This window comes from Citrus clementina, unplaced genomic scaffold (genome assembly GCF_000493195.1).
Source record: "Citrus clementina cultivar Clemenules unplaced genomic scaffold, Citrus_clementina_v1.0 scaffold_2, whole genome shotgun sequence".
NCBI classification, from domain to species: Eukaryota; Viridiplantae; Streptophyta; class Magnoliopsida; order Sapindales; family Rutaceae; genus Citrus; species Citrus x clementina.
This window is the reverse complement of record NW_006262688.1, coordinates 10,394,279-10,408,815: the sequence shown is the minus strand read 5'-3', so window position 1 is coordinate 10,408,815 and position 14,537 is coordinate 10,394,279. Positions and strand designations below refer to the sequence as shown.

General features: G+C 32.0%; 1 protein-coding gene across 1 annotated transcript; it reads left to right on the top strand.

Annotated features, from left to right (window-relative positions):
- The first annotated feature begins 4,886 nt into the window (after positions 1-4,886).
- Positions 4,887-8,932, top strand: LOC18050740 (transcription activator GLK1). Its single transcript, XM_006446631.2, has 6 exons — positions 4,887-5,956; positions 6,124-6,264; positions 6,730-7,068; positions 7,196-7,252; positions 7,458-7,583; positions 8,446-8,932. Exons 1-6 carry the CDS (start codon positions 5,444-5,446, stop codon positions 8,593-8,595), a joined length of 1,326 nt encoding a protein of 441 aa, XP_006446694.1. The 5' UTR covers positions 4,887-5,443; the 3' UTR covers positions 8,596-8,932.
- Positions 8,933-14,537: the final 5,605 nt, after the last annotated feature.

The following is a 14,537-nucleotide window of genomic DNA, read 5'->3' as shown; positions in this document are numbered from 1 at the left end:
TTGACACCTTGGAAGTCAATTGTAAACATTTGAAGCCTTGGGAGGCTTGGATAGTGAAATCCTCAAGCCGGGTGAGCTTGGAGGCGTGGACGTAGGCGGGGATAGCCGAACCACGTAAAAATCCTTGTGTTCGTTTTCTCTTCCCTTACTCTTTTAATATTGTACTTGATTGAATTTATTGTTTTTGATTTGATTAAGGCGGTAGATTAAATTGTTGTGCGAATTGTATTGCATAAAATTTAAAATCCCAATTCACCCCCCCTCTTGGGTTGCATAACTTGCATTTCATTTCTTTCTCCCCTCTCTCAAATGGCTACTGCAGTAAATAATATTATACAGGGCTAAATAACCAAATGATTTGAATAAATCTCGTTGAAGAGAATAGAAGATAAAAAAAGCTAACCGTTTCTGCACAGAAAGTAAAAATGTTTCCCTATTTCTTATCGGATTCTGTGTAGAAAGCCTTGCACCGTTCCACCTTCTTTCTTTTTCTTAAAAAAAAAATTATTTGTTTCTATATCTTTCTTAGTTTCTTTCACCTTCGTTCAATCTTTTTCTGGGTTTGCCTTCAAACTCCTGTTCTGCAACTTTCTACGCTAGCTCTCCTCAGTAGCCTGTTCTTACGCAGGGATTGACTTCAAAGGATGAAGAATCCTATTTATCTATCCAAATTCGTTTAAATTTCGCAGAATTCAACTCTTGGATATGCAAACTTCAGTTACGGGTAATTCAAGATGATAAATTATAACCATCATATCATCAATAGACCAAAAGCACATTGAAATACTAGATATCTACAGAAATTGGAATTTTTTTTTAAAAAAAATTATAATGCTTTAATGTATTTACAAAAATAAATTTCTTATTTTAGTGGAATCGCTTGTGAATTAACATATCATTTGCTTGAGAAAAAGACCATTAGTGCCGCCGATGATGGGAGTTTCTTCGGTTTGGGAGAGATGGGTGAAAGAGAGATTGTTGGGGGAGAGAAGAGAGAGAGGGGTATTTTGGTCTCAAAGGTTTTTTTATGGCTAATGTTGATAGAAGTTTGTTTGGGAGGTTAAGATGGAAAAAGCCAAAACTTTTATGGTTATTGGTGTAAAGTTCCCCACACATTTTGGTTTGTTGGATAATTACCTAATACAGTCACAATAGTTGAGATCAAGTTTGGCCTGTGTAATTACAAGGTAATTAATTTGTGCAATTGTTTTTTTAAAATTTTCAACTTAGTCCTCTAATGGCATGTTGGCAACGAAATCACATTCCCACTCACAACAATCGAGTTTGAACTCAAACCTTTTATTTTCCACGAAAATATTTTTTCAACTGAAATAGTTGTCACTCACCAATATGTCATTTAATATATGTTAGGGATGGCAATGGAGTAGATATGGATTGGATCTACATTGCTCCAGATCCAGATCCGTAACAAAAATTAAGATCTGTATCTGCTCCAGATCCGTCATGGATCTATATTTTTCGCTCCATATCTAGATCCGAAACAAAAAATAAAGATCTATATCTGCTCCAAATCCAAAAAGAAAAATTAAAATCCAAATTTGCTCTAGATCCATCATGAATTTTAAATCTCAATAATAAGAGATCAATATTTTTTTAGAAAGAAAATTTAAGACTAAAATGCATTGGTAACAATTAAATTATATAATTTGTATAAAAAATCTAATAAGTATTGTAGCTTCTACTTTTACACAAAAATAAACAAATAAGAAAGATAATAAAATATCGATCAAAAGTAATTGCAGGAATAAGATCATTATAATATTATAATGTCTCCTTTACCATCTTGATATCCATTGCACACTATCATCATTCCTATATAATTAAATAATAACATATAAGTTAAAAATGATTTATTATATTCAGTGCTTTATTATTTTTATTATGATAATATTTAACTAAATATATGATTAACATAATTATTTCATAGTTGATAGCCACCATTGATTAGTGATTATACAAAATAAATAAGATTATGAGAAAATGATAGAAAAACAAACTCAAGTCTATGGATTTTCGTAACAATTAAAGAATTGATCCAAGCATTCAAATGAAGTGGAGAAGCGAGAGTAGACTAAAGAGGAATAAAGAGACTAAATTGTAGAGTGAAAAACTTAAAAAAATTAGTCAGGCTATCTTAATTTTATTTTACACTTGATAAATTTTTGTCTTATTATCAATTAAGTACCTTTAAGTTTTAAGATTCTTAAATACATGTTAATGAATAAATTTTATCATCATTATAAATTTTATCATCATTTATAATTAGATAATTGTTAAGAATTTTTTAAAATAAAATTACATTAAATGGTGAGTGGATATGGATTTGGATCTAGATATTAAGATAAATCCGAATTTGCTCCAGATCCGCCTTAGATCCACACATCGATATCCAAATCCGATCCAAATCTATTTTAATCCGACCAAAATCCGATCCAATTGGATTTGGATCACATGGATCTTGGGTCAGATCCGATCCATTGCCATCCTTAATATATGTTGATTCAGCAATCCTAAAATTGTGTATAAAAAGTGAAAAATTAAGGTTCTTCATATTCTATCCGTGTGCATAATGAGCGTGATGCTCATATATTTATACAAAGTTTTAGATCATCAATGCACTTTCTATCATACTCCACAATTGAGACTATTTAGGACTCTGTTTAGAATTGCTTTTGTGAGGTTAAAAGTGATTTTGAAAAGTTAAAAGTTAATTTAGTATTTGATATATTTTTTAAATTACCTCACCGTATAGCGGATTTTGAAAAACGGGAAAGCAGCAACTTTTTAAAATTTAATTTTGAAAATCAAATTTATATTTAATACAATTTTATGAATAACCTCTCATATATTATAAAAATATAAAATTATCCTTATTCAATTAGAAAATAAAATTAGCAAAATTTAAAAAGATTATTATTAATGATTTTAATGAGATAAAAATAAAATAAATAAAATAGAAATATTTATTTTAATTATTAATTATAAAAACATTTGAAAATATAAGAAGGAAATGATACAATTAAAGTAATTTTGGGAATAATGATTAATTACTAAACATGGAGTGAATCAATCTTTTCATTGATTAACAATCAATTTTTCATAATTAATAATTAAGATGAAGTCAAAAAAAATTTTAATTAATTATTTTTTTTTTCATTAATATTATATGAGTCGCAAAACCTAAATAAAATATTTTTAATTCTCTATCACTTTTTAGATTCCAACTCTCATGATAAACAAATAAAATATCTTGAAAATCACTTTAATAAGTTCTCAAGAGCAAAGGTGACGCTGACAAGATGTGCGAAAACTCAACAGACAAGGGGGTTATCGTAGATGATAATTCGATAAATTTGTACTTGGATGTGGAGAATTGAAAGTTTTAGTCCTCGCCTTTTTCTAGGCAACAATTATTGATGCTCACAGTTTTAATGTTTATGGAACTACGTGTGGGTCTAGAGGCCTTGAACGCAGTCAGAAAAAAAATAAAAAAATAAAAAAAATAAGGGAGTGAGTTAAAATTTTATCAATTTCTTGGAGAAAAATAACCAAGAGTTCTATTGTTCTAATAGTGATACAATAACAACAACAATAATTGTAAAACCGTATAGTGTTAGTTAAAAAAATAATGTTAATTTTTTATTTAAATAATATTATATAATTTTACAATTATTTTATGACTATTGTGTGAGATTCTTCTATTCAAATACCAATATTCTTGAATCCTCATATTTAAAGATGTTATAGCCTATACTCAAATTTGTGGTTACTCCACTATAGTCCTTGTTGTAATGTTATTGGTCCTCTCTGTTTTATTAGTATTATATTTTGTCCTACTAAGTTTATAATTTCTATATGATGGTCGAACAAAAATCCATGTTCCTTTAAAGCTCGTAAAAACATCCCTCAAGTGTCCAATTAAAATGTGGTATAAAGGCACGTCTTTCTGTCACTTTTAGGCCAAAAGTTTAATCTTCATTCTTTCAATCGATTCGGAAAATAATGATACGAGCTCAATTGTTTTTATAGGATTTCAGATAATTTTTAGAGCTCTAAGATATAACTTATGAAGCATATATATCACCCGCCAATGTTAATATAATTAGTACATGCATTATGTTTTTATATTTTTTAAAAGTGAGGGTCTGGGGTGGGCAAAGTTCAAATCAATTTTTTTAAGCTTCTACCTACTTCAAAATTTAAATTCAAGTAACTAATTAAATAAAATTACTTGAAAACCACTCGATCAACCATGACAACATAATATATATACAAAAGTTCTTCAATCTGATATTAAGGTCTAGAATAAGTTTAACAATGTTGTAAAATAGTGAAAAAAAAACCGTTTATATTGTTGTAAACTCATCTCAAATTTAGGACAATTTCAGACCATTATCGTCCATCTTGATCCTAACTTTTCTTTACAATTAACTTAACCTAGGGGTAAATTTAAACATTAAATTCGAGCGGTAACAGAACAGTATAAAAATTGATCCCTAATTCGATACTGGCCTCCTATTTATTCGAAATTCTCCTATTTTTTTTATATTCCAAAATTTACTAAAACCATTACCAAATCACAGTGAAAAGCAGTTGTGCATATTGTGTAATATGCAAGAGGGCCCCCCAAAAAAATGACAAAAACAATTAATTGACTTTTAAAATTTTGGGAACAGAATGGTATTTTATATCATATGTCATTTAAGATGATAATACGAAGGCCAATTGGGACTTACCCACAGGCAATATGCACACTTTCGATCTATTTTTTTCACTGTACACCAGATATACATGATTGCTGAATTGCTGCTGATTGCTGAATTGCTGGTGATACATGTCACCATTCCAATTAATGCAAGCCATATTATGCTACTCATCGTCGACATTCTCTCTCCTTCTTGCGTTAAAACCTCTTGGAAATTCAATAAATATATCAGAAGCTCAGAGGCACTTTTCAGATTTTCAAAACTTCAAAAAATAGCCATCCACAAACATAAAAAACAAAAAAAAAAAAAAAAAAGAGAAAAAGCCATGCCCTAACAAACAAAAACATGGAAACAAACAAAACCCCAGAGATTTCAACACAAGTTGTGGTTCAGATCCAGTTTCTTCCACACTCCACTTTCAATTAAATTTGCATACAAACAAAAGCACAGCCAAGCCATTAACACCGACTGTCCCCTCTCTCTTCATCTCCGTTCAATATCATCACCGGAAACCAAAAAAAAAAAAGAGTAACCCCACTTCGCGCTATTATCGTTTGATCAGTATTTAGCCTATTTTTTCATGCATAGGTATTAGTATTGCACCACGTAACTAAACCCTATAGAATATTTGTATAGCAGGTGCGTCTATACAGCGTGCAGGTTTTAAGTTTTACGTTTCAAGGTAATTAATTTTTAGGTGAAACAACTTTAAATTAATGCTAGCTGTGTCACCTTTGCCGAACACGAGCAAAGATGAGAACCAAGGAGAGATGGCGAGTACTTTTGCCATCGACACACACGAGTTTCCTGATTTTTCAGATACAAATCTGCTTGATAGTATCGATTTCGATGATCTTTTTGCGGGAATCAATGATAGTGATGTGTTGCCGGATTTGGAGATGGACCCTGAAATCCTTGCGGAGTTCTCCGCAGGAGGTGGCGATCAGGAATCGGAGATGAAAGCATCGGCTTCCGTTGAAAAAGTTGAAGAAAATAATTTTAAGAAAGAGGAAGAAGACAAGGTGTCTAGCTGTGGCTCTGGCGCAGCTTCAGGTTCAGCTTCAGGTTCAAACTTTAGTAAAGAAGAAGAGATTGTGAGTAAGAGAGAAGAGCCTGTAAGTGCAAGCTTGAAAACGTTGGCTAAAGATGGAGATAAGGGAAGATCAAAATCATCAACTCAAACGAAGAATAATAACAACAATAATAATCAAGGAAAGCGAAAGATGAAGGTAATTAACCTTTCTTTCTCCCTCTCAACCATGGAGAGATCAGATAATCAACAAGAGAGTCCTGGGGAGTTTTGGTTTTATTGTTAAATTATTGTTTTTATAGGACGAGCTAACGAAGAAGAGATAAGTTTTAATTTCTTGAAGTGTGTGTTTGTGTTTGTATAAAGGTGGATTGGACGCCAGAACTGCACAGGAGATTCGTGCAAGCAGTGGAGCAGCTGGGAGTGGATAAGGCAGTGCCTTCGAGGATTTTAGAGCTCATGGGAATTGATTGTCTCACTCGCCATAATATCGCTAGCCATCTTCAAGTACTAATTCTCTCTTTAATTTCCTGCTTAATTACTATTAATTAATTAATTTCCTCTACTTCTCCGTTTCTCAACTGCGTACGTTCAATACCTAGCTAATTAGGTATTAGTTCTACCTTCTTGATTATTATTTATCATTCATGAGTAAGCATTTTAATCCTTGCTTTCTTATTCATGAAAAGTATTAAACTTCTTTCACTTAATTGGATGATAATGCAGTAATAAAAATTCAAAATCTTCACATTACAACTAGGAATAGAGAATAAAATGTAATGTTCCAACCTTTAAGAAGTATTATTTCTGCTCACATTTTTGTCTAATGCGCCTATCCAAGTTCTTAGTAGGTACACATATGTGAAATCTCTTTGTTCAGACAAAATTGCCAAATAATTTTGATTTTCTAAGTTCAGTGTGATATATACATGAGACACACAAGTACTAAAGAAGGAGAATTATTGCGTGCAGAAATATCGATCACATCGGAAGCATCTGCTTGCTAGAGAAGCGGAAGCGGCAAGCTGGAGTCACAGACGGCAAATGTACGGAGGTGCCACTGTACCCAGTGGCGGAAAGAGAGACATGAACCCTTGGATAGCACCCACCATGGGTTTCCCTCCAATGACACCGCCCATGCATCCTCCTCACTTTAGACCTCTACATGTATGGGGTCACCCCTCCATGGACCAGTCTCTAATGCACATGTGGCCTAAACCCGTAGCCCACTCGCCACCGCCGCTGCCGCAGACAGCCACAGTACCGCCTTCGTGGGCTCAACCACGGCCTCCTCACTGGCACCACCAACAGGTGAACCCTCTTTAATTATTTTCTCTTGCATTCACGTGTACAGCTCTAGAGATATGTTATATCTGTCTTTTAGTTGCATTTGGTGAATAATTAAAGTGTCTTATGGCTTATTCCTTTGTTGGTGTAGGTTCCAAATGGGCTGACTCCAGGGACTCCATGCCTCCTACAGCCACTAGCAACGACGGTAACTTGTCAATCCTTACATTTTTGGAGGCTTTTATGGTGTCTGTATCTTAGTGTTTTTGGAGCCATCTGCTCTTCACTCCTGACTCCTCCTCCGTATATGTATTGTATTATTTATTATGTGACTTAAAAGATGCTTTTGTGAAAAGAGGCTTTTGCGAAACGTATTTTTTATGCTTAATGATTGAATGAATGCATGCATGCAGAGATTTCCTGCACCGCCAGTCCCGGGAATCCCTTCCCATCATCATGCTATGTACAAAGTAGAACCACCCGGCATTGGTGTTCCGACAGGACAGTCTGGTCCACATCCTCTCATTGACTTTCATCCGGTAAGCACCTCTCTCACTCCCTTTTCTCTTTATTCCTTTCAATAATTTCATGCTTTTATATAGCAAGTTCAATTGTATGCTGATGTGGCATGTGAGATGTATGGCATGATTATTATAGGATTAAGGTCCTTCCTTCATTTGAATTTCTTTTGACTGAAAATTTACGTGTTAATTAAAATATAAAGAAGTTAAATTCTATCTCTAAACTATTATTACATGACACATGATATAAAATTGTTAAAAATTGAGAAGTAGTTAGATCGAGAGAGGATCCTAATTCAATTATTAAAATTGATGTGTGGCAAATAGAACAACATTATGGTAAATTTAATGTATTACTAGGCTATTTATTTGAATTTTGGAAGAAATGGGAGTTAAAAAATTAATTCAGATTTATCTATCCCTCTATCTTTTTCAAATAAATAAAACAAAAATATAATACTCTCTTTTTTGTTGTCCCTTCAATTAGAAAGAAGAAAAGTGATTATTACCAACTTTAAGCTTCTGAAATATGTTGAAATTTTTTGAATTAGGGTTAAAGTTCTCCATTGATAGCGCAAAACACTAATAACTACCTAAAATAAAAGATACTCTCGGTGCATAGATCCTCATCCACTGAATTTGTCACATGTACCTCTTAAACAATCATCTAAGATTAATATGAATAAATTATAATAGAGATTTGCATTGCTTGTTAATCTAATGAAGCAGTACAGATAAAATATTTTGATTATATATCTTAGTCAGTTAGTTTGTTATACCAGACGGTTTAAGTACTACTTTCACGTAGATGTAATCAACTATTGATCATGGGAAAGTATTAATGGTATATGTATGTGCTGTAAACATATGTATGTAACAGTCGATAGAGAGCATAGACGCAGCTATCGGAGATGTTTTATCAAAGCCATGGCAGCCGCTCCCTCTAGGCCTGAAACCTCCATCTCTTGATAGTGTGATGGGGGAGTTGCAAAGACAAGGTGTCCCAAACATACCGCCGTCTTGTGCTTGATGAGCTACATAGCCCAATCGGATCATCCTCATAAGAAAGAAGATTGTTCTTCAATATCGGCGATTTTGATCGACCCCCCCCCCCCCCCCCTCAAAAAGAAAAAATTCGACGACATGTCCTGCAGCTGATGTACATTACACATCTAATCTGCTAGTTCTAATTTTAATTTCTTCTGTTTATTTAGCTCTTTGATCATTGCTAAATGCTAGTGCTGCTTCGATTAATTGGTGATCTTGCTTGCTGTAGCAAAGCTTACCCGATGTGCCATAAGAATGTATGATGCTAGCTAACAGTTTAATTTTATAACGGTATGTTATGAATCCATAACTAACAACAACCTGAGGACTTAATTTCATGCATATTTTTCCTTCTATTTTCTTGTCAACGTGATCGTTGCCATTGAGAATTTCTTATTCATAATTATGATCACTCTCTTTTCAAGTGCACAAAGAAACACATCTTTTATTACTTTATGTGAAAACTGTATGTCGTCCACTTTGAGCGAGTCTACAATTCTTTATTGCTTGTGGATGTTATATGTGATGTGGTCTTTTTGTCGATTTAAATTAAAAAAACAAAAAACAAAAAACTAATTGCTTTATATACAAGTAATCAATCGTAAGAGCTAACCAAAAATTAAAGGAATATCTTAAATGAAGCACTAGGTGTATACTGTTGGTCGAGATATTCTCTCTAAGTCTTTTTTTTCTTATACATCAATCGAGGTTTTTTCTCTAATTATCAATAAGATTATTTATTAAATGGACCATTTGAATGTGGATCTTGATAAGCATACTATAGGCGCTCTAATTTGTTGAATTCATAGTTTCCACTGTTTCTTATGTTGATAAGATATAAAAAGATTTAAACTCAATAGGGAAAAAATGAATTTTCATGTGTTTATGAGATTTTATATCACGAGTAAAACTAACAAGAACCATTGGGACATCTTTTACATAATGAATGTCCCACGGTTTCATAAAAATGAAAAACAGATGGGACATTCATTGGAATTTCTCCATTTGGAAGAGTGACGACGGTCCCCTCGGAGTATCCCGTATGGCGACAAAGAGAGTCTACGACACGAATCTGAAGCATCCACGTGTGGACCAGATACACGTTTTGTGTCAGCACTTAGATGCCCGATTTGGATTGGGTGCGTGCAGGCCAACGTTATTAAAATAGAAGGTCAATAATATCACGAGTCATGAGGATTTTTTCTTCTCCATTCGGAAAGATTTTCGGAAACTCAAAACCACAGCTAAAAAAGAGAAAATTTTAGAATAAATTGAAGGCACTATATAAACCATGCAATAAGTGATTGGGGTTATGATATATGTGTATTTATTTTAATGAGTTGGAATGTAATTATAGATTATATAAAATTTAATATATGTCATACCGGTATTAATTAATTACATTATCTCTAATATATTATATTAATTATTGTATGGGTGGTGAAGGGTTTAGTGGTGCATGGATGCAGAATAAAATCTAATGATTGAGGTCATTAATGTAGTCATAGATGATTTGGTTGACCCATTCATTTGATTTATGGGGAAAGTTCTACCAACTCAGCATCCAATGGCGCTCTGCCATGTGGTCAAACAATGAATCCTGTTAGGGAATCTACTGATGTTTTAATGTTCAATTTAGTGGGTCTCATTACTAATCACACAACGAAACCCACTACTCTACCATATGGTAGAACAACATTGGATTGTCCTACCAGCTCGGCACAAATCCTTATCGAGAAGTTGGAAAAAGTCTCGAGTACTCACACTGTAAATATATATACATAGTAGTAAGAGCTAAATAAACCATGCATCACAAAATTCTGCTCCTAAATTAGCATCAAAAGTCCATAATTCATGCCCCGCTGCAAATCTGCTTAATTTTCGGGAAAATTTTATATGCCAGGATTATTATTGACTTTTCGGTGAATTGTGTTTTAAAGTTCCAATGAGTCATCCACTCTGAAGTATATGGCAGATCAATATGCAAAAGCATCAGTTCCTAAAGATTCAGATTTGTTGATAGACACTCAAAATTTAAAGGGTCAATAAAAAGCAAGCTCAGCACATTACTGAATTTAAAAATTCTTGCTTTTGTGTGAGTGGTGGTTGACTTTATTATCTGCATTATTAATTTGTTAATTTTATAGTATAAAGAATCACTCGTTAACTTGGCCTTCTAGGCTCTATTTCAATTTAACTCATAAAAAAAAGGGACAGAATTTCTTAGACGAGCTAAAATTAGGAGAGTCCTCATTTTCGGGGAAAAAGAAAATTAGATATTAGTTAGGTTTGCCATAAATTAAGATTCTCTTACTATCTACTAAGCTTTTCAAAAATTTTAAATATTTCATGTTACGTGCCCATTAAAAATATTATATAATTATTTATTTTTATATGTTTATTTAATAACAACAAAAATTAATCACATGAAACATTATTATACTTAGGAGCTTATGCCACACTGACGACGAGAAATCCGTGCCCCCTAGTCCTGCTAGATGACACGATGGTCCATAACCTAACCTTCAAAATTTTTATAAAACCACCTTTTAATTAAAATTTCACTTAAAATTTACTATAGACAAATAATTTATTATATTTTGAATTTGAAATTAATCAAATAATTAAAAAATAATTTAAAAAAACTTTTTACACCAATCCCTTTTCATCTTTTATATTTATATTTTAATTTTAATAAGAAATCATTTTTTTCAAAGAATTATAAGAGTTTAGATTTATGGGGTTAGAAACTAAACATAAGAAAACAATTTAAGAGTTTAGGATTTTTATGTATTTTATAAATAAAATTTTTAAGGTGAAATCTCATGGAAAGATGTTAATTTAAGGAAATTTACAAAATTGACCACAAAAATTTTGTATTTTTCACAATTAGCCTCTAGAGTTTATTTCTGTCAACATTAGCCAAAAAACACATCAAGTGACGAAAATATTCCTCTCATTCTCACCAAGCTTCCTCTCTCTAACCGAACGACTTTTCTCAGCCTCTCACCCAAAACGACCAATCATCGTCAGCGGCTTCCCACAGTACGTCGGAGTCCATTCTCAACGGCCAACATCACCAAAATCACGGCCAAGATCTAAAATCAATGGTTAGTTAAAAAACCATAGGTTTTATTGCATGTTCTATTGTGTGTTCTTGTTTTATGTTGTTTTATTGTGTTTGTGTTGGTGATAGTGATGGAGGATTGAAGTATTTGTGATGTTGGTGGTGTGTGGGAGAGTTTGTTGGTGTGGGTGACAAGACGCCCATCGCACGAATTTGGTGCGATCTTTACAAAATCCGTGCGATGGGCTGCTGACCATGGCACCCATCGCATGCAAATCAGATGCGACGGGCACCATGTCACACAAATTTGCTTGTCGCACCAAGACATTATGGTACTGAAACTGTCTTAACACCAAATCGACCATAAACACCCCCCCCTCCAACTCACAACAAACACCTCTTAACAATTGGTTATACAAAAACAAAAGATAAACAATTTAAGAAACATTTCATCAAATACCTAATGTGCAATAGTTCTATAAAATCAAATTCCTTTCAATTAGCTTACAAAGGTTTTGGGCACTATTTCAATTTGTTAGAATCGTGTTGGATTGGTGCTGAATATGGGCTCGGGTGTATTCGGTCGGAATTCACTTTTTCTGTCACTATCGCCGTTTGCTGTCACTGCCGATGATGATTCAAGAGAGAAAAACTGCTTACAGTTTAATGAAGAGAGAGAAGAGTTTGGATTGAAATAAGGAGAGTAATTTGAAAAAAAAAAACTTATGTTTGGCTACTTACGATAGAAAAATTAAATTTGAGAAATTAAAATTTTTTTAGGTCAGTTTGTAAATTTCCCTTTAATTTAATACACGAATTTGTATTTTATAAATTTAACTGAAATAAAATTCAAAGTGAGTGTTTCACTGTTTTGAGGATTTTAAAGGGGGTGTTAAGAGCCCCACACCTTCTCTAATGGTCTGTAGCCCAAAGTCTTGGGCCCGTTTCTGCTTACACTTTGAGTTCATACTCAGATTTAGGCCAGCCCAATGGTTTTTAGTGAATTGAGAACCCAGCCCATAACGATGATTCAAAACGTGCACGGGCCACATTCTTTCCCGCTTGGTTGCTTTCAACGTTTTCTTCGTATGCGTTATTTTTTACAGTTCTGCTACTGTGCTACATGTACAAACTACTAAAATTAACATATTTTATTAAAATTAATTTATAATGGGTGATGGATTATCACCCTTTAAAGGTTGTTTGTTTTTTGTTTGAGTTTTGAATTTTAATTATTCTCAGACATTTTAAGTTTTTAAAACAAATAAAATATCATAATAGCAAAACATTTGATTATAATTTTAATATTTTTTTCCATTAATACATGCTAAATACATTTGTTTTCTATTATATAAATTATCCTTTTATTATTATTTTTTATTTATCCATTTTGTTTGTTCTAAACCCATGTTTGGTTGAAAGAAATGGTGGGAGGAGAGGAATGGAAAAGAAAGATGGGGAGATAAAATGAATAAAAAAAGAGGTTAATATCATTTTCATTGTTTGGTTAGACAAAGAGGTGGCAAAATTCAGATTCGGATTCAAATCCGGATGTAGGTGCATCCGGATATGGATTCAAATTGATCCGTAAAAAAATATACAAATTCATATGTGGGTCATATTTGCATGGATTGCGGGCTAATATTCGGACCTGTATAAATTAAAATTTAATAATTTAAAATATAATCTCAAAATTAACAATTTACCTAATAATTTTAAATAAAATCCAATAATAGTTTAACAATTAACAATTCAATACCTAGAATAACATACATCATAAAGTTACAAATAAAAATACCACAACATAAATCAAACATTAAGAGTAATATAAATCCAAGTCTAATACCATCACAAATCCACATAAAATAATCCGGATCCCGATATATTTCTTAATTTAATTTAACTTATATATTTTTAATTAATCATATTATGTTTTTTCATTTAACTATATTTTTAATTTATTTTTAATTTAATTAAAAAATAATGTGAATTCAAATATACAGTTTTTCGGATGCATTTGCATCCAAATCCAGATTCAAATATTTACGGATTTTAAGTTTTAGGATTTGGATTAATATTTCTCCGAATCCAGATCTTCCGAATCTTTGCAGATCCGGCCTAGATTCAAATATTTTTGCCATCTCTAGTTAGACAAGGAATTCATTTTTCTCCCCTTATTTTTTTTCCTCCCCTCTCCTCTCCTCTTTTTATATTTCTTCAAACCAAATATGGCAGATATGGTTTAGACATAATAGGACTATAGGAGAGTGTGTTTTATAATAGGTCTATCTCTTTGTAGCTATTTTTTTTAATAGATTTTGAATTTTATTTAATAAATTATTTTCAATTCAAATGATTTAACAATTCTTGGTTGGCTGATAGACTTTTTGCTAGTAAAACTTTTACCAAAAAAATTTTAGTTGTTTGATTGTCAATGAGAGTTTTTGTTAAAAATTATAAAATTATTTTAATAAGAATTTTTTTTAAAGCCATGTTATGAAAATAATAAAATAAGAATATTAAATAACTAGAGGATACTTCAAATATTTTAACATTAAAAAAAATCTTAATTTCTAATTCCAAAAGCTCAAAATTTGAGGTTTTGCTAGTAGAGGCAAAATAACTTATTTAATTTTTAAAGGCTCTACTAAAAAAAACCTAATAATTAAAAAAAAATTGATAAGAACTTATGAGATTAAATAAGCACTTATGACGATTAGATAAGATATACCGAATAGGCACTTACGTTGTTAACAAGAAATATCAATATGATATACTACAAATAATATTATGAGTATCAAAGTATCATAGATTAATGTAAAAAAATAATATTTTAAATATATATCTTATTTTTCATG

What these genes read in the sequence shown, in the direction of transcription:
- LOC18050740 (XM_006446631.2), top strand. Translation starts at nt 5,444, where the DNA reads ATGCTAGCTGTGTCACCTTTGCCGAACACGAGCAAAGATGAGAACCAA. An exon ending in AAGGAAAGCGAAAGATGAAG is followed by an intron (nt 5,957 to 6,123) that starts GTAATTAACCTT and finishes GTTTGTATAAAG; the next exon opens with GTGGATTGGACGCCAGAACT. An exon ending in CTCACTGGCACCACCAACAG is followed by an intron (nt 7,069 to 7,195) that starts GTGAACCCTCTT and finishes TTGTTGGTGTAG; the next exon opens with GTTCCAAATGGGCTGACTCC.